Source organism: Nyctereutes procyonoides, unplaced genomic scaffold, assembly GCF_905146905.1.
Source record: "Nyctereutes procyonoides isolate TBG_1078 unplaced genomic scaffold, NYPRO_anot_genome, whole genome shotgun sequence".
Classification (NCBI taxonomy): domain Eukaryota; kingdom Metazoa; phylum Chordata; class Mammalia; order Carnivora; family Canidae; genus Nyctereutes; species Nyctereutes procyonoides.
Genome location: NW_026575120.1, coordinates 5,722,321 through 5,739,658, shown reverse-complemented (window position 1 = coordinate 5,739,658; position 17,338 = coordinate 5,722,321). Strand labels below are relative to the sequence as shown.

Sequence of the window (17,338 nt, the reverse complement as noted above, 5' to 3'; positions counted from 1 at the left end):
TTCCACTCCCTCCTCCAACCCTAGACCACCATTCTACTTTCTGTATGAGTATGACTACTTTAGAAACCTCATATAAGTGGATTCCTACCGTATTTTTCCTTTTGTTACTGGCTGATTTTACCTAGCATACTATCTTTAAGGTTCATACATGTTGTAATATGTGTCAGAATTTCTTTTTAAGGCTGGATCACCATTTATACTATATTTGGTTTCTACATCCATCAATGAATAGTTGGTTTTGATTGATTTTATTTATTAAATATTTTAGTTAGTTATTCATGAGAGAGACAGAGTAAGACAAAAACACAGGCAGAGGGAGATAGAGGTTCCCTGTGGGGGTCCTGTTGTGGAACTCGATTCCAGGACCCTGGGATCATGACTTGACCTGAAGGCAGATGCTCAACCACTAAGTCACCCAGGTGTCCCTGGGTTTGACTGATTTTAAAGCAGGGAGAAATAGCTTACACCACTCAGTTTTACCCAACAATTAAGTTGGTATGAGAAAGAAATCCTCCATAGTCTTATGACTATTGTGTATTCTGACTTAGGTTTGTAAGCAGATTCTACTTCAATATTGTTAGCATAAATTCTTCATGTTGTTTTGTCTTTCAAATATTAAAGCTTATAAGCTCCATTGAACATCTTTATCCAAGTTACATTTTTTTGGAAAAATTTTATTTATTTGAAAGACAGAGAGAGGGAGGGGCACCTGGGTAGCTCAGTCTTTGGCTCAGGTCAAGATCTGGGGTCCCGGGATTGAGTCCTACATCGGGCTCCCTGCAAGGAGCCTGCTTCTCCCTCTGCCTGTGTCTCTGCCTCTCTCTGTGTGTCTCCCATGAATAAGCACATAGAATCTTAAAGAGAATAAGTGTGTACAAGTGGGAGGAAGGGCAAAAGGAGAGAGAGAATCTCGAGCTTCATCTCACAATCCTGAAGTTATGACCTGAGCCATAACTAGGAGTTAGATACTTAACCAATTGAGCCATCCAGATGTACCCCCAAATCACTTTTTTTCTAATGAACACGCAGGTTTTAAGAAGGATAAATGATGTAAATATGTTCATGTTTTAACCCCGCTTTAAAGAACACAATTCTCAGGGGTAGCCACTGAATGTGATCATGGTGTATATAACATGTTGTTGTGCCAAATTCAGGACTTCAGCTTGAGTTGTATCTTGAACATTATATATAACCTTAAGTTAAACACCTAAGTAACTTTTTTTTAAGATTTTATTTATTCATAAGAGACACAGAGAGAGAGAAAGGCAGAGACACAGGCAGAAGGAGAAGCAGGCTCCATGCAGAGAGCCTGATGCTCAACTACTGAGCCACCCAGGCATCCCTAGTAACTTTTAAAAAATGGCAATCAAGGGGCTCCTGGGTGGCTCAGTTGGTTAAACAATGTCTTTGGCTCAGGTCATGATGCTGGTATCCTGGAATAGAGCCCTATGTCAGGCTCCCTGCTCAATGGGGAGCCTGCTTCTTCTTTTTCTCTTTCTCTCCCTCTGCTCATGCTTTCTCTTGCTCTCTTCCAAATGAACAAATAAAATCTTTTTTAAAAAATAAAAATGGCAATTGAATTTAAAATTCTTTTTACTGAGATTTGTATGCCATGAGCAAGGATTTGAGGACATTACTGAATCCAATTGGGGCACCATCCCAGCCCTAATCCTTGTGGTCCTGTGTTAACCTTTTAGCAAAAATTCAAAGACTCAGTGCCTTGGGAAAGCAGAGCAATGCTTCATTTGCCCAGATGACTCCCTTCTCTAAGGAAGCTAGGGCATTCATGTTGTATATGTGCTTCAGAAGTGAGCTTGATAAGACCTCTTTCTAGGTGTACCTCAGCTGGAGAGATTGGTCAAGAAGGGAGCATGGGGTTTATCTGACAAATGGCCAAACAGCAAATCTCTCCTCTTTCTTGGTAGAGTTAAAGCTTGTGTTTTCTTCTGGCAAACGTCTCTACTTGTTGAAAGTTGGTTTTATGGGAACTGCTATAGAGAGAACCCTAGTTCAAGAGCATCCTAGGAACATCTATTTACTGGATGTTGACTGGAAAAGAAATCTTATCTACTGGACAAATGCTCAGGGACAGCTATTCTGCTCAACTGGCTATTCAGGAGAAAAGCAAGAGATTTGGACAGAGCATACAGGTAAGCTGGGTGGGTATTTTGGATTTTCCCCTTTATTTTCTGGCTCTAAAATTAACTAGAGCCAAAAGAAACAAACAAACAAAACTCTACCTGTTCCTGATCTGAGTCAACCTTAATGCCAAAGAACCATTTTAACCTAATTTAAATACAAACTGTCTGACTTACCCTTATACTGAGGAGAGGTGCACAGGCCCGTTAAGAAGCTACCATGACTTGGGAAATCCTAGGGTCAGTGATAAGTTTTTTGAAATTCTATTTTTCTGGCCTTAAGTTTGGGTGGGATAGAAATAGACCTTAAATATTTCAATTTTGCATTGCAGATTTTTCTTGCACTAATTTAGAAGTCATTTGCAATGCAGATTTCTGAGAGAACTAGCAAGAAATTTTCTTAATGTGGTAATATATATTTTCTCTCCTCCCACACTGCTGAATGGCACAGCCCATCCTTAGCACCCTGTACTCCGCATAAAGGCAAACATCTACTTTATAAAAGGGAACTGGGGCTAGAGCTTAGGGTGAGTAATTTGATTTCTGAATGTCTGTGCCCTGTGTACTCTAAGTACCAATGATATGCTTTACTACAAGAAGCACCGTATTGAAATGCATATTCCTGAGACATCCTTCAGAGTAGTGGACTTTACTGAGTCCTGTGGGCAAGCACAGGAACTTCTAGTACCTACCCCAGAGAACTTTCAGGAAAAAGTGAAATGAGCAACGTCCTTGTAATACATCTGATGGCTGTCTGAGGAAACTCATGATTTTGAATTTCTTCCCATTTCTCCTCACCAGTTAAAATGCCACCTTCACTCCACTGTTTAATCTTAGCTATTAGATTTCTGTGTTAGAATGATCACATCAAAGATTTGGAAGGAACTGGAAATTACATTTGAGCTAACTTTCTAGTGTGGAATGTCGAGACCCTGTGGTAGGTGGCTCTGAAAAAAAAAACTGTATCTATATTTATATCTATATCTATATCTATATCTATATCTATCTATATCTATATCCCTGGTTACTGGCACAGAGACCCTAAGACCTTTGTAACTTCCTGAATGATAGCATCTGACACAGAGCTCCCCTAAGTTCTTTGGAATTTTCTAGGTGATAGGAAGAGCTTGGTTTGAATGAAGCAAATTTGGTGGGGTCTGCAATGCAATGCAAAATTGAATTTAAGGTACTCGGACTTGAGGCTAGAAAAAAATTTAAAAACCTTCCCACTAAAAATAAAATAAAATAAAAATAAATAAATAAATAAACAAACAAACAACAACAACAACAAAACCTTACCACTGCCCCTGGGAGGTTGTTTACCAGAAGGACCAAACCATGACAAAGCTTAGAACTTTCAGCCCCACTTTCTGTTCTCTGGAGAGGGGAGAGGGGCTGGAAATGGAATCAGTGATCAATTATGCATATGTTATGAAGCCTCCATGAAATCCCCAAAGTAAGGGGTTTGGTAAGCTTCTGGATTGGTGGTATACTCCATCTCCATGGGAAAAAAAGCTCCTACTTGTGAGCCCTTTGCACATTGCCCTATGGATCTTTGTCCAGCTATACATTTGTATCTTTCATGGAATAAACTAGTGAATGTGTTTCCCTCAGTTCTGTGAGCCATTCTAACAAATTATCAAACTCGGGGGTTGTAGGAAACCTGATGTAGAGCCAGTGGATCAGAGTACAGGTAACAACCCAGACTTGTCATTGGCATCAAAAGTTGGGGAGTCTTGGGATGGAGCCCTTAAGCTGTGGGGTCTGATGCCAGCTCCAGGAGTACAGTGTCAGAACTGACTTGTAGAACATTTGGCTACTGTCGCAGAATTACTTGGTGTAGGGAAGCCCCTCGGACCCCCCACATCTGGTGTCAGAAGTGTTGGAAGAGTAAAGGAGCCATACAGGTGTGTTTTTCCCTGTACAGTGGCTGAAAGCTTGACAAAGCCAGGCAGGCCCTTCACAGCAGGTATCAGGCTGGTTACTAGCTATCTGGACTTGTTTGTAGATCTCAGGGCCTTCTTAATGCCCACGAGCATGCAGCTTTCAGCTTACCCTTACATCAGAGGGTGCTAATACCAGTGTTTTCTTTCCTTTAAAAAAAACATTTTATTTATTTTAGAGAGAGAAAAAGAGCACACAAGCAGGGGAAGCAGCAGGCAGAGGGAGAGGGAGAAGCAGACTCCCTGCTGAGCAGAGAGCCCAATGTGGGGCTTGATTCCAAGACCCTGAGACCATGACCTGAGCTGAAGGCAGATGCTTAACTGACTGAACCACCCTACTTTCTTTTTTTTCTAAACATAATTAAAAAGGGGGATTTACTTATTAGAGAGCATGTGCACGTGAGCACATGGCAGGTGGAGCAGAGGGAGAGAGATACTTAGAGCGCATGCTAAGTGTGGAGCCCAATGTGGGGCTTGATCTCATGACCCAGAGATCACAACCTGAGCCAAAACCAAGAGTTAGATGCTTAATCACCTCTGCCACCCGGGTGCCCCAGTGTTTTCTCTTAAATAAGTAATCTTGTCCTCATTAAAAATTGAGGCTGGGAAATACAGAGGAGATTGCTAATAAAAAAAAATGAAAAGGCTTCAAAATTCTGTTTTAGGAAAAAGTGCATGTCTTTAAGAACCTGCATAGAGGGGCACCTGGGTGGCTCAGTTGGTTGGGCATCTGCCTTCAACTCAGGTCATGATCCCAGGGTCCTGGGATTGGGCTCCACGTTGGGCTCCGTGCTCAGGGAGGAACCTCCTCTTTCTCCCTCTGCCAGCCGCTCCCCCTGTTTGTGTGCTCTCTCTGTCTCTGTCAAATAACTTACTTACTTAAAAAAAAAAAAAAAAAAAAAGGAATAACCTGCATAGAATCACTCAAAGAGGGGCACTGGGTAGCTCAGTGGTTGAGCATCTCTGCCTTTGGCTCCGGTCATGATCCCGGGGTCCTGGGATTGAGTCCCATGTTGGGCTCCCTGCAGGAGCCTACTTCTCCCTCTATGTCTCTGCCTCTCTCTCTGTGTCTCTCATGAATAAATAAAATCTTAAAAAAAAAAAAAGAATCACTCAAAGAATATTCTGTGACCCTGGCAACTGGGCATTCAACCTTGAATCTGCACAGTACCAGTTAAATCTAATGCCAGAGAGAGAGTGCATCTTCCGTGCAGATGGCAGGGCCCAAAGGAGAAGAGAGAAGCTCAGCTGGGTGTGGCCAGTCTTTTCTTCCTAGCTGGCCCCCTTTATGTCCCTTCTTTCCTGGAGTGACTTAAGGAATGTGGAGGACACTTCTATGCAATTTCCTCGCCATGAAAACGTGAGGAATAGTAAGACCTCCCACCCTAACACCCAGGAAGTAGAAAGAACTAGAACACATGAAGCCTGTTGTAGTGGCTTCTCCATCCCGCTATCCACGCCCCAGTTTCATGGCTTGTCTGTTTGTCAGCCTGCCTGGTAGTTAACATTTGAGTTCTTAAATATATCCCATAAATATATCCCAGCGCACCACTCAGTATTCTCTTGAGAACCAGCTCTCCAGGCGGGGGTGGGGGTGGTGGGTGGGAGGTGTGTGCATATATACAGTATATATGTTTGTAGTAAAGCTTAACTGTTAGAAAGGTGGTAACACAATTTACAAATACATAAACTTCATATAGCCACATGATTTTCAGATTGGCTACCCATCTGAAAGTATTCAGAATTTAAAAAGCTGTTTATAGTTGCAATTCAATCAGGATTTAACAGAATCCAACTTGAATAAATGCTTGATTGCTATCTGGTTTGCTAGACAAGTCGCTGCCATCACCGAGTAAATACCGTCCTTACCGTAATGTTGTTTGACACTTGTTTCTGTAAACAAGTAAAAAGTACAGCAGTGAAGACTAATTGGAATTAGCTTATTGACATAAAAGACTTATTTGTGGATTTGGATAATCGTTCTTCAAATACTAGGAAAACATTTTCCCAACTTTTGTGATATTTAAAATGTAATGGCTGTAGATGTGACACATGTAAGTTTTAACTCGTAATATCAACATTTTTCTTTACCTCTTAAGTCCAGACCAGGAGTTGTCAACCTCTTTCTTTAAAAGGCCAGATATTAAATACTTTAGCCTGATGGGACATGCTGCAATTGTATCTCAAAGGAGCCATAGACCATATTTGCACGAATGACCATGGAGTGTTCCACCAGAATTTACGTAAACAGACTTCAGGCTGAAATTGGCCTGAAAGGGCCATTGTTGGTCAGTCCCTCATCTAGAAAACAAAACCTAAAAACAAATCAAGCCCTGATTTGGAGCATTTGCTCATTTCTCTGGTCAAAAATACTCCCACAGCGCCAGATTTCAAGCTCCCAATGTAATGTCACTTAATAGGAGTTAGGAAGGCGTGTGCGGTAAATGCAGGAAATGATGACTTGAGTATTTTCGTTTCAAATACAATTAAGTTAATGTAACTAGGTTTGGACAGCAAGCTTGCAGCAGTCCTGCGTTTGACAGCTGGCCATTCCGAGCTTGTGCAAACTAGCTCCCACATACCACTATAAAATAATGGATCCTATCCTAAACTATTCATAGGTACAAACTCCAATCCTCAAAACAGGGAAGCACTGTGTTCCTATCATGCATTTACAGAAACTGAGGCCCAGTAATTAGCTGACACCTTATTTTGGAATGTGTTTCAAAAATGTCAATCTGGCTTGCTAGCCTAATGCTGCTCTTAACTTTCTTGCTATACTGCACCCCGGAGTAGGTACTACCTAGCTGAGACCCAGTTGTGCGGCTCTGGTGGGCGGGATGGGAGTAGGGAGTGCCTGGTGGGTTAGCACCCAACTCTGTTGCACTTACAGGCTGCCACTATGTGGCTTTTCTATACTTGGTGCCTATCCCATGTGTGTCTTCTAGCGATAGGTCTCCTCACTACCATCCATTCTACCTGTGACCTTTCATACCCCTGCTGTGTTAACACTTCACCCAGTCTCTGCTTTCCCATAGCAATTTCAGTCCTAGGAACGTGCCATATAATTGATTGAACTGATGAAGAGGGATGTGAATCCAAAGTTGCCAGCCTGCATTCAAATGTAAGCATTGCCACTTAGTTACCTAACTTAGAAAAGACGGAGAATATCTCCCTTACCAGCTGGTTGTAAGGATCGCATGAGCTCGTGTGACAGAGAAGATGCTGGAACCAGAGTAGGCAGGGTGGGACTCCTCAGGTGAATGAAACATGGAGGCTTGTTAGGGACCAGTCTTCGCCTCCCTCCTAGCGTCTCCCTTCCACCCTTGACCCAGAATGTTAAGACTGCGCATGAATGTATTTGAACGTCCTTTCCAATGGGAGTCACTTTTTCCCCTCACAGTCTGCTCGGCAAGTGTGGACATAGCCACTGGGAACTTGTACTGGCTGCCCTGTGACCGAAGTGCTATCCAGAAGACCAGAGTCACTGGCGCAGACACACAGACCCTCTACAGAACAGGCGGCATTATACTGCATCTTCTTCTTGACTGGCCAAAGAGAGTGCTCTACTGGGTAGAGAGTGGGAAACACTTGCAAAGTATGACCCTCGATGGCAAAAATAGACAGCAAGTGTGGACAGGCACCTGGACGGCAGACACCCACATGGCCTTAGACCTTGGCTCATCTAGCATCCTCTGGACGACCAAAGGGTCAGGTAAGTTAGAAGGAGCTGGGGAATGGTGGTGAGAGTTGCTCCAGCAGGAGGATTCTGGTCATTCGTAGAACCAGCTAGACCTAGGCCCAAATTCTGGTCCTCACAGTTAAAGCTTGAGCACACACACCTTGCCTCAAACCCGGTTTCATTTCTAAGTCTAGGATTCTGACCAAAAAAGTAGAAAACTTCAGAGCTAACGTACCCAGTAGCCTGTTGTTCAGAACGTGTTTCTATTTCCATGAGCAGAAGTAGCAGGACCCAACCTGGCATTGCCAATGAAGCAGAGGTGCCTTGGTTACACTTGATACCGGATACAACTTCTGCCTTACAGCTGACCCTGATGGTCTTCTCAGCCAGGAGCCCCCCCAACGGCTGGCACGTGGGCAGGAGACTGTGTTAGCATCCTGCATGAAGGACAGTAAAGGCATACCCGGTGCTTCCACCTGGCAGATCTTGCTGTCCCGGAGCTTTAATACTCCCCGGGACTATCTTTACCTATGAAATTCGATAGGAAGAATCTGTGCTTATTTTCATTTGGAGTCATTGAACTTCAATCGCATGGTACCCATGTCCCAGCCACCACCACCCCACTGTCACAGGTTACTTGTTCTCTGTGAGCTTGTAACAACTTGACTCTTCCTTAGGGTTGCATAGTCTGAGTCTCCTAAAGAATAGAACATACACTTTGAACAAGACCTGGAGTGATGGCATTGTAGCAGCTCACGAGCCCTACCTGGTGACCCTGCAGAGAGGAGCCCTCCTGCTATGGAACAGGAGGACGCCGGAGCCCTTCTCACTGTCAAAAGAACCATACGTATGGAAAATGATCATCCTGGCGGAGAATCAGCAGGTTTCAGGCGAGTCTTCCTCTGTGGGGTTCTTCTTTGAATCCACTTTGTCTGCCTCTTATCAGTATGTTTCCAGTGGGTAAAATCCTGGGTATCTTTGTATTGGCAGTTGTGCTGGCCCACAGTTCAGCCGGCCTTCTCCCTAACCTGACCTTAACACTGGAAGAGTAAGAATCATCTGACACGTTTCTGAAAGTTGCTAAATGACACACACAGACCCCAAGCAAAACTCCAAGTTTTTTTTTTTTTTAAGATTTTAAAAATTTATTTATACATGAGAGACACAGAAAGGCAGAGACACAGGCAGAGGGAGAAGCAGACTCCCCACGGGGAGCCCGATGTGGACTCCATTCCAGGACCCCAGGATCATGACCTGAGCCAAAGGCAGACACTGAACAACCCAGGCATCCCAAAACTCCAAGAAATTTGCATACCAGAACCCCTTTGGGAAATCCTCTTGTACATTAGCATATTAAACATCTTAATTGGGCAATAAGGAGATCCATTTGATTTGTCCTAAACCACTTTCCCAAACATTTTACTGAGGGCCCCCTTCCCCTGTAGCAGCAACATCTCATGGAGGATCCTTTGCGAAGCTGCTCTTCTGGGGCCGTGGATACCAGGATACTTTCTTCCTGCTGTTAAAGTTATACCTGTAGTTGTTTTTGTTTTTACATTTTTTGAATTTAAATTCAGTTTGCCAACATGTAGTATAACACCCAGTGCTCATCCCATCCAGTGTCCTCCTCATTGCCCACCCCCCAGTTACCCTGTCCCCCCACCCACTCTCCTCCCTTCCTATAACCCTTTGTTTGTTTCCCAGAGTTAGGAGAGTCTCATGGTTTGTCTTGCTCTCTAATTTTTTCCACTCAGTTGCACCTGTAGTTTTTTAAGGCTGCTTTGTTTCTTTTCACATAAGCCTTTGGCCAGGACGAGAGCCAAAAAAAAAAAAAAAAAAAAAAAAAAAAAAAAATCTGATCCTGGCTCTTGTGGCGGAAAAAGAAGAAATCCTATCTCACAGGATTCCGGGGTGGGGGTGGGGGGGTGAGGGACTTTGTCAGCAAAAGCAGCCAGAAGTCCAAAGGAAGAGTAGAGGCAGAGAGGGAACAGACTCCTCTCTCCTACGGGCCCACTCTAGAATCCTCCCTCGCCCTCTTCTTTCTGAGCCACCTTACCTTTTGATTCATTGGTGCCTGGTTTCACCTGATCTTCAGGGCTAAGAAACATTAACCTATTTCTTTGGGGGTAAAGGTGTGCTAAGAAAAGGTCACCTTTTTAGTTAAAAATCCAACTTGGCATCGACAGATGAATGGATAAAGAAGCTGTGGTCTATGTATACAATAGTAATATTACTCAGCCAATAGAAACGACAAATACCCACCATTTGCTTTGACGTAGATGGAACTGGAGGGTATTATGCTGAGTGAAGTAAGTCAATCGGAGAAGGACAAACATTATATGGTCTCATTCATTTGGGGAATATAAAAAATAGTGAAAGGGAATAAAGGGGAAAGGAGAGAAAAGGAGTGAAAATATCAGTGAGGGAGACAGAACATGAGAGACATCTAACTCTAGGAAACAAACAAGGGGCAGTGGAAGGGGACGTGGGCGGGGGGTTGGGGTGACTGGGTGACGGGCACTGAAGGGGGCACTTGGCGGGATGAGAATTGAGTGTTATGCTATATTTTGGCAAATTGAACTCTAATAAAAACAAATAAATAAATAAATAAATAAACAAACAAACAAATAAATAAATAAATAATCCAACTTGGATAATTCCACTACCTGATCTGTGAGGTCACCGTGCCAGTTGCTGCAGGGTACTAGCTGGTAACTTTTAGTATCTGAGACCTCACAACAGGTGGGTGTCCGCATCATGTGCAGAAACTTTACTTTTCATTCCTAGCAGACAGCATCAGGCAGTGAGAAAAGTCATCAGGCCTGGGAGGAGAAAACAATTTGCCCAGTTTGAAGCCAAGAGATGATGGGCCCATGTGCCACATCTCGTCTCAGGATCTAGGCTTTGAGGCCACTTCACTTTTTCCTTCCCACGAGGTAGACCAATGCAGCTGCCTAGCCCTGACATGGTCTCTGGAGAAGGGGGGTGGTAGAAGCACCCCTCTGGCACCGAGACCCAAGGGCCTGCCTTGCTGAAGCTACTGTTCATTGTAGATCCCAAGTCTGAAGAGGCAGCCGCAGACGGCACCCCCACTCTTCCTCTAACACGCCGTCTGCTTTGCACCCCATCCTCTGTCCCCTGTCGGAGCAGGGAGCGATGCGTGCCTCAGGAGTACCTCTGCGATGGCAAGCGAGACTGTCGGGACGGCTCGGATGAAGGGAACTGTTCCCAGTTCTGCGCCAGGCCAGGTCTGTCACCGTCACCTGTTCAGTCCTCTATGCCAGGTATATGGATTCAGCTTTGGGCACGTGGTGTGAAGTACCCGTGTTTATTACGATCCCTAGCTTTCCCTAGATAAATCGTCGTACGTAAAGCTGCTCTGTCAGAATACAGATCTATTTTATCACACTTAAGTCAAATGTTTTACCAGGTGCAATTGTTAACTATTGCTTCCTTGCCCCCTCAAATTTGCTTAAGTGTTATGAGCCCCTATCACTTAAACAACCCCGTTCAGCCTGCTAACTTAGTTGGCCTGAGCGCCTTACTAAAGCTTGCTGATGGGTTAGATAAGCTAAAGAACTTGAACAAATAGGATGCAATCTACTTACCCCTTAAACTCCAGGATGAGGGTGAGTGAATCGAATTTTAAACCTTCAGGATGATGGAGAATATGGCGAGAGCCTTTGGCCCTCTCTGTTTTAGGGGTCTTCCAGTGTCTGAATGGAAACCAGTGCATTGAGGAGAAATACCACTGCGATGGGGCTCAGCAGTGCTCGGATGGGTCTGATGAGCTGGGCTGCTGGAAGCCTAGTGACGATTGTTCTTTACGTTGTGACAACAAGACCCGCTGTATCCCCAGGATCTGGCTATGTGATGGCAACGCAGACTGTTTGGACAAGAAAGATGAACAAGGATGCAGTAAGTGCCATGCAACTTATTTGTGGTAGGTTGTGTTCTACGAAGTTGCCACCAATGCTGAATTAACATTTTCCACATCATTGCTCATAGAAAAAAAAAGATACAGGGTGAGGTTTCTGAGAATCTCCATGGTAATATATTTGTCAGCTAATCAACACATAACCTTGTTTTAGGTGTATGGCTGATTAAAGACCACTTGATATACGTAAGTTGGCTCATTAACACTGAAGACACGGCCAACGGCATCATAACTCACGCCCGAACAAAGCTTATGTAACACCTGTATCTGCTCCATAAGGCAGCTCGTAGACTTCTTGTACTAGGAACACCAGACAGCATTTCTCCACTACACTTGGGGGCCCATTTGAACAGCAGAATCAGAATCCCCCAAAAGTACAAAAATGTGGGAAGTAGAGCTCTAAATAGATTGCAGAATGGACACTTGTTTACAGTGTGAGGACTGAAATGAGAAGGCAGTGTCACCTTGTTCCATCTCAATTGGAAGCGTGTGCTAGGCAACGCATATGTTTTGCTGCTTTGTGTATGCGTGTCTTCAAATGACCATGAAAGTGTGGGAGCTTGGGATTGTTGGGGAGGTGTGGGTTACGAATTTTGGCAAGTAGGTGAATGTGCAAATAATGAATCTGCAAATAATGCAGATGGACTGTACTTGGCATGAAGTTAACAGACTAGGAGGGAAGGGTCTGAGTTGAAGGGATGCTGGAGATCATGGGGTAGCACTTCCCTCTCTGTGACAAGATTCCCATTAGTGGAAAACCAGTCTCTTCACAAAATGTTTCTTGAGCTCGAATCTACCACGTTGAAGATTTTAATTTTGATCCTAGGTCTTCTCATGTGGGGAGCCATCCTCATCTGTGAGTGTCATTGCTTTGCCCTCTTTCCTATGGGATACTCAGTCTTTCTGTGGTCTTCCCAATGACCTGTTTCAAGGACCTTTGGGGATCCCTGGGTGGCGCAGCGGTTTGGCGCCTGCCTTTGGCCCAGAGCGCAATCCTGGAGACCCGGGATCGAATCCCACGTCGGGCTCCCAGTGCATGGAGCCTGCTTCTCTCTCTGCCTGTGTCTCTGCCTCTCTCTCTCTCTCTCTGTGTGTGTGTGTGTGTGACTATCATAAATAAAAAAAAAAAAGGACCTTTGTCACACTGTGGGAACAGGGTAGAGGAGAGCATTTGAAGAATTGAAGTGGGAAAAAGAAGAGTCTGGGTGAGGTCCCATGATATATTTGAATGCGGAGGGGACTGGGGAGCCAGATGACATCATTGCAGTCAGGCTTATGAAAATATCAGGAGGAGAGGCAGGGAGGGAGGAACCCAAGGTATAATTTACTTTTCAGTAAGTATTTATGCTAAGATCTGAGCCTTTTCTCTTGAGCCAAATCAAGCAACTTCTATCTGTAGGAACTGAGCCCAAGAACATAACACATAGGACATGTTAGATATCATGAGAGACTTTCTCTTTTCATGGATGACATTAAGGTCCTGGAGAAGAGTCCTGCTCCCTAGCCTATCCAGTGTCCTTCCATGTGTCTCCCGTGCCTGTCCCCCAGCCCTCATTCTCCAAGACAGGATTTTTCTGGGCTAGTTTAGTAGGCCTTTTCTGGCCTAACACTACTGAAACCACCTTTGAGGGCTGGGGTTTCATTTCCCAGGGGACAGCAGAAGACCAGGGAGTCTTCAGACCCCTTTAGGTGCCTTCAGATCACTTCCACATCTAGCTGAGTTCTTACTTAAAGCTTTATTTTCCAATTTTCCAGTTCATGCAAAATGCAGTGCACCTGAATTCCGATGCAAGAGTGGCCAGTGTGTATCTAACTCTCAGCGCTGCGATGGGAACCGAGACTGCCTAGACCACTCGGACGAAGAAGGCTGTCCTGTTGCCTGGCCTGTGCAGTGCCCGTCGGGGGAGGTGAAGTGCCAGAGGAGTGGAGAGTGTGTGCCAGCGGCATGGCTCTGTGACCGTGACTTAGACTGCAAAGATGGGACTGACGAGAAGGTAGTGCACCCTTCTTCAGAAAACAGATTTCTCCTCACAACTGGAATGTGTGCTTCCTGGTAGAAAATGTGAGAAACACAAGAGCAGAGAAGGCTCTCATCACTACTGCCCAGAAAGCCACCCTTAACTATATTAAAGTGTCCAAAGTGAGATGATCTCTTGCTGAAAGACAAACGTTTAAGAGGTTTTTATTGTAGGTTTGCACGTATTAGGTTTGCACATATTAGGTCTTAATGGCTGTGGCTTATTTTTAAATTTTCTTATGTATTTATTTGAGAGCGAGCGAGCACACAAGCTGGGGGAGGGGCAGAGGCAGAGGGAGAAACAGACTCCCCACTGAGCAGGGATCCCGATGTGCGGCTCTATGACCTGAGCCAAAGGCAGATGTTTAACTGACTGAGCCACCCAGGCACCCCATATCTGTGGCTTGAATGTCCCACCCAGAGCTCTGCTCACCTGTCACCACGAAGCGCACAGACACTGCCACATTGTAGGAGATGCAGCCTGGCTTGAATCCTTCTTGCATTTGACTTTGCAGAAGTACTTGCTCCCTCATGTTCCACTTCCTCATCTGTCAAATGGGTAGAAGATGGGCCTCGTGGTGCCTGAGGGGTCAGGAATGCATCTAAAGGTTCAGGACTATGGCAGGGGCACAGATGTCCCCTCCCCTCCTCTAGTAGGTCCTGCCCCAGAGCCCGAGTGTCCAAGTCAGGTGAGGTGCAAAGTTTGCTATCACGTTTAGTATGCTGGGGTAGTTTTGAAATGGCAAAAGAATTCTTAAGAAAAGTTTCTAGAGCACATTCTTACATCTATGTTTCTTAAGTAAAGACTTCCCATTTGGCAAAATAAGATCTTTTCTTTCCACTTCACTTCCAGATTCGATTTACCTAGAACTCCTCACCTACACTCTGGCTACTGCAAACATTTTTCTGAGTTTTGGGGCTTTGTCTGCCCTCGCTGCCGAAGGAACTCAAGCGTTGTCGTGTAAGCCAGGCTCGTTCTCCCTCCGAGAACTCCTTCCTGGGCTCCTAGTGCAGGTGTCACTGACCGCATCACTGTCTCCTCAGGACTGTGGCCCCGAGGAGCTTCGCTGTGGCTCCAGGCAGTGGCCCTGTGCCGGTGGAGACCGGTGTGTGCCTGATGTGTGGCGCTGTGATGGCCAGAAAGACTGTGGGGACGGCAGTGACGAGGCTGGGTGTGAGTGCGGGGCCTCCACCGCAGGGGGTGGGGGGCTTCAGGGGGCCTCCGCGGCTTGCTTCCTCTGGGCATGAGGAGCCGGCTTGGGTGCAGGCCTGCAGGCCCTGACACCTCCCTTAGCAGGATGGAGGTGTCTTGATTGTCCATCCTTGCTGCGGGGGAGGGATGCCGGGGCTGGGTGGGGGAGCAGACTATAAAAGTAGAAAGTCATCCTCTCTAGGTCCCCCCAAGAAGTGCCAGAGTTCTGAGTTCCAGTGCCGCTCCCATGGCTGCCTTGACCTCCGCCTGGTATGCGACGGGAAGGAGGACTGTGCCGACGGCTCGGATGAAGGTGGAAAGTGCTCGTCATTGTCGTCAGCATGCAGCCAAGCGCCGTGTTCCCACACCTGCTACCTGTCCCCACGTGGGCCCGTGAGTTCGTTCAGCTACTCTTCTCCAGCAGCTATGCACTTGGTATAGCGAGAGGGTCTCTGTCCCCAGGCAGGCTGTCCCCACAGTCTTACCTGGCTGAGCCGTCCTGACCCACCCTCTGATGTCACCTGGGCCCTTCCTGGCTCCCCCTGAGTCCTGTCAGGTTCCTTCCTTGTGTCGTGTCTCCTGGAACTTTACCACCGAGACTCCAAAAACTCTGCTACCCTGAGCTCGGGGGGTCACTTGGGACTAAGCCAGACATTTTGATGAACGTCTCTTCCATGTATGTATCTGGAATGTGACCTGCCCTTAAACTCAGGACTGCCCGAGTTCTGGCCTAGCATTATTGGTTGGCTCAACATCATGAACTTGACTCTGGTGGGCACGTAGAAGAAAATGGTGTTCTGACGTCCGATCACAATAACCTCTCTATGGGCGGTTAAGTCTCTATGGGAGGTTAACCTCTCTAGTTGGTTCAGTTAAGTCTCCATGCCTCTTCTTGATTCTGCGGGGATTCTAGGTGTCCTGGGCTGAACGCAGACCCCTCTGTTAACACAGGGGACCCGTTGCACCCCTTTGTTGGCGGTGACAAGGGTGTAAGGTGCATCAGCGTTAAAAAGACCAAGAGAGTGACTGTATTTAAAATGAAATTGGTTCTAAGAATCTTTTTTGTTTTGAGCTGCTAAAATCGAGTGCACCACTGTGTGCTTTTAATAGCAAGGCGAGGCCTTTTCATCAAGGTTAGGCATCAGTGTCTTCAGGAAGTCTTAATGCTTTTGAAACCCATTCAGGTCTGTGCTTGTGAGCGAGGCTTTGAGCTGGAGAGCAGTGGCCAAGTGTGCCAGGATGTGGATGAGTGCCAGAAGTCGGGAGGACAACCTTGCAGTCAGACCTGTGTCAATACCCAGGGCTCCTACAGCTGCACCTGTCAACCTGGCTATTCACTGGAGCCTGATGGTCACACCTGTAAAGCAACAGGTAGGCTGGTGCCAGGATGTCTTTCTCCTAAACCCTGGGTCAGGAACTTTGAGGTCCTAAATTTCCCAGGAATACAAATGTAAACCTTCTTTCTCAAGTCTTAAATGCTCCTGCCTGCTTTTAGTCTGCTGTCTGCATCTGCGGAGCAAGCCTAGCACATTCTCCAAATCCCCTTTTTATGTGCAGCAGTTCGGATTGAATTTAAATCTGAAGGATTATGCAGATAAGCCATCATTACAACAGAAGCATAACTCTGGTCCTTACCTAAATTGGGATAAGTGTCAATAGTCTTGACAAGCACTTCTCTCCTGCCTACTTATGCCAAATACTTAGAATTCTTTTCAATTTATGCTAATCATGTGTTTATTCTAAACATCTTTAAACTATGGGTATTAGCTCAAGCATCACATGGAGGAGAGAACTACTCAGATACCAGCCAGCTGGTGTCCCAGCCCTGGCAGTGAGAATGCAGAGACACCTTTGTTCTCTAAATCCTTAGCCGGAGTGAAGTTCAGCAGCCTTCACATTTCGTAAGGCCATGCTGAAAGAAGTTATTATTTGCCAGGTATTGAACCAATCCTGCTCGTGGCAGTTCAGTCCAACCTACTCCTCTATGGCTTGAGGAGCTTGAAGGAGGATGTTCTGGCAACTGTAGACAAGAATGTGATGATTTTCTCTATTGACTACGACTTAGTGGGACAGAAAGTCTTCTGGACGGATCTTAGTGCAGAAAGTATTAAATGGATAAGTATGGACACAAGGAGGACAGGGACCGTGGTAAAAGGTATGTTCCCTTGTGCAGGCTTCATCCTGCCCTTATGAATTACACATAGCATGAAAAATGGCCATTAACATCCTAAACATTGATTTAATTAAATCTTCCCTTTTTTAAATTAATTTTTGTTTTAACTGGCCTTCCACTAATAGAGAAATGTGAATTTCTTTTCTTTCTTTCTTTTTTAAATATGTATTTATTCATGAAAGACACAGAAAGAGGCAGAGACATAGGCAGAGGGGGAAACAGACTCCTTGCAGGGAGCCTGATGCAGGACTCGATC

The 17,338-nt window shown here is 45.4% G+C and overlaps 1 protein-coding gene across 1 annotated transcript; it reads left to right on the top strand.

Annotated features, from left to right (window-relative positions):
- The first annotated feature begins 12,244 nt into the window (after positions 1–12,244).
- Positions 12,245–17,331, top strand: LOC129516106 (prolow-density lipoprotein receptor-related protein 1-like). The gene is made up of 7 exons (XM_055335452.1): positions 12,245–12,296; positions 13,456–13,694; positions 14,281–14,406; positions 14,762–14,891; positions 15,112–15,302; positions 16,094–16,280; positions 16,846–17,331. The coding sequence occupies exons 1-7, from the start codon at positions 12,245–12,247 to the stop codon at positions 17,100–17,102; spliced, it is 1,182 nt and encodes a 393-aa protein (XP_055191427.1). The 3' UTR covers positions 17,103–17,331.
- The last annotated feature ends 7 nt before the right edge of the window (positions 17,332–17,338 follow it).

Coding starts and splice junctions, on each gene's coding strand:
- LOC129516106 (XM_055335452.1), top strand. CDS start 12,245: ATGAAAGTGTGGGAGCTTGGGATTGTTGGGGAGGTGTGGGTTACGAAT. Junction 12,297..13,455: donor GGTGTGGGTTACGAATTTTG/GCAAGTAGGTGA, acceptor CCAATTTTCCAG/TTCATGCAAAATGCAGTGCA. Junction 13,695..14,280: donor AAGATGGGACTGACGAGAAG/GTAGTGCACCCT, acceptor TCAAATGGGTAG/AAGATGGGCCTCGTGGTGCC.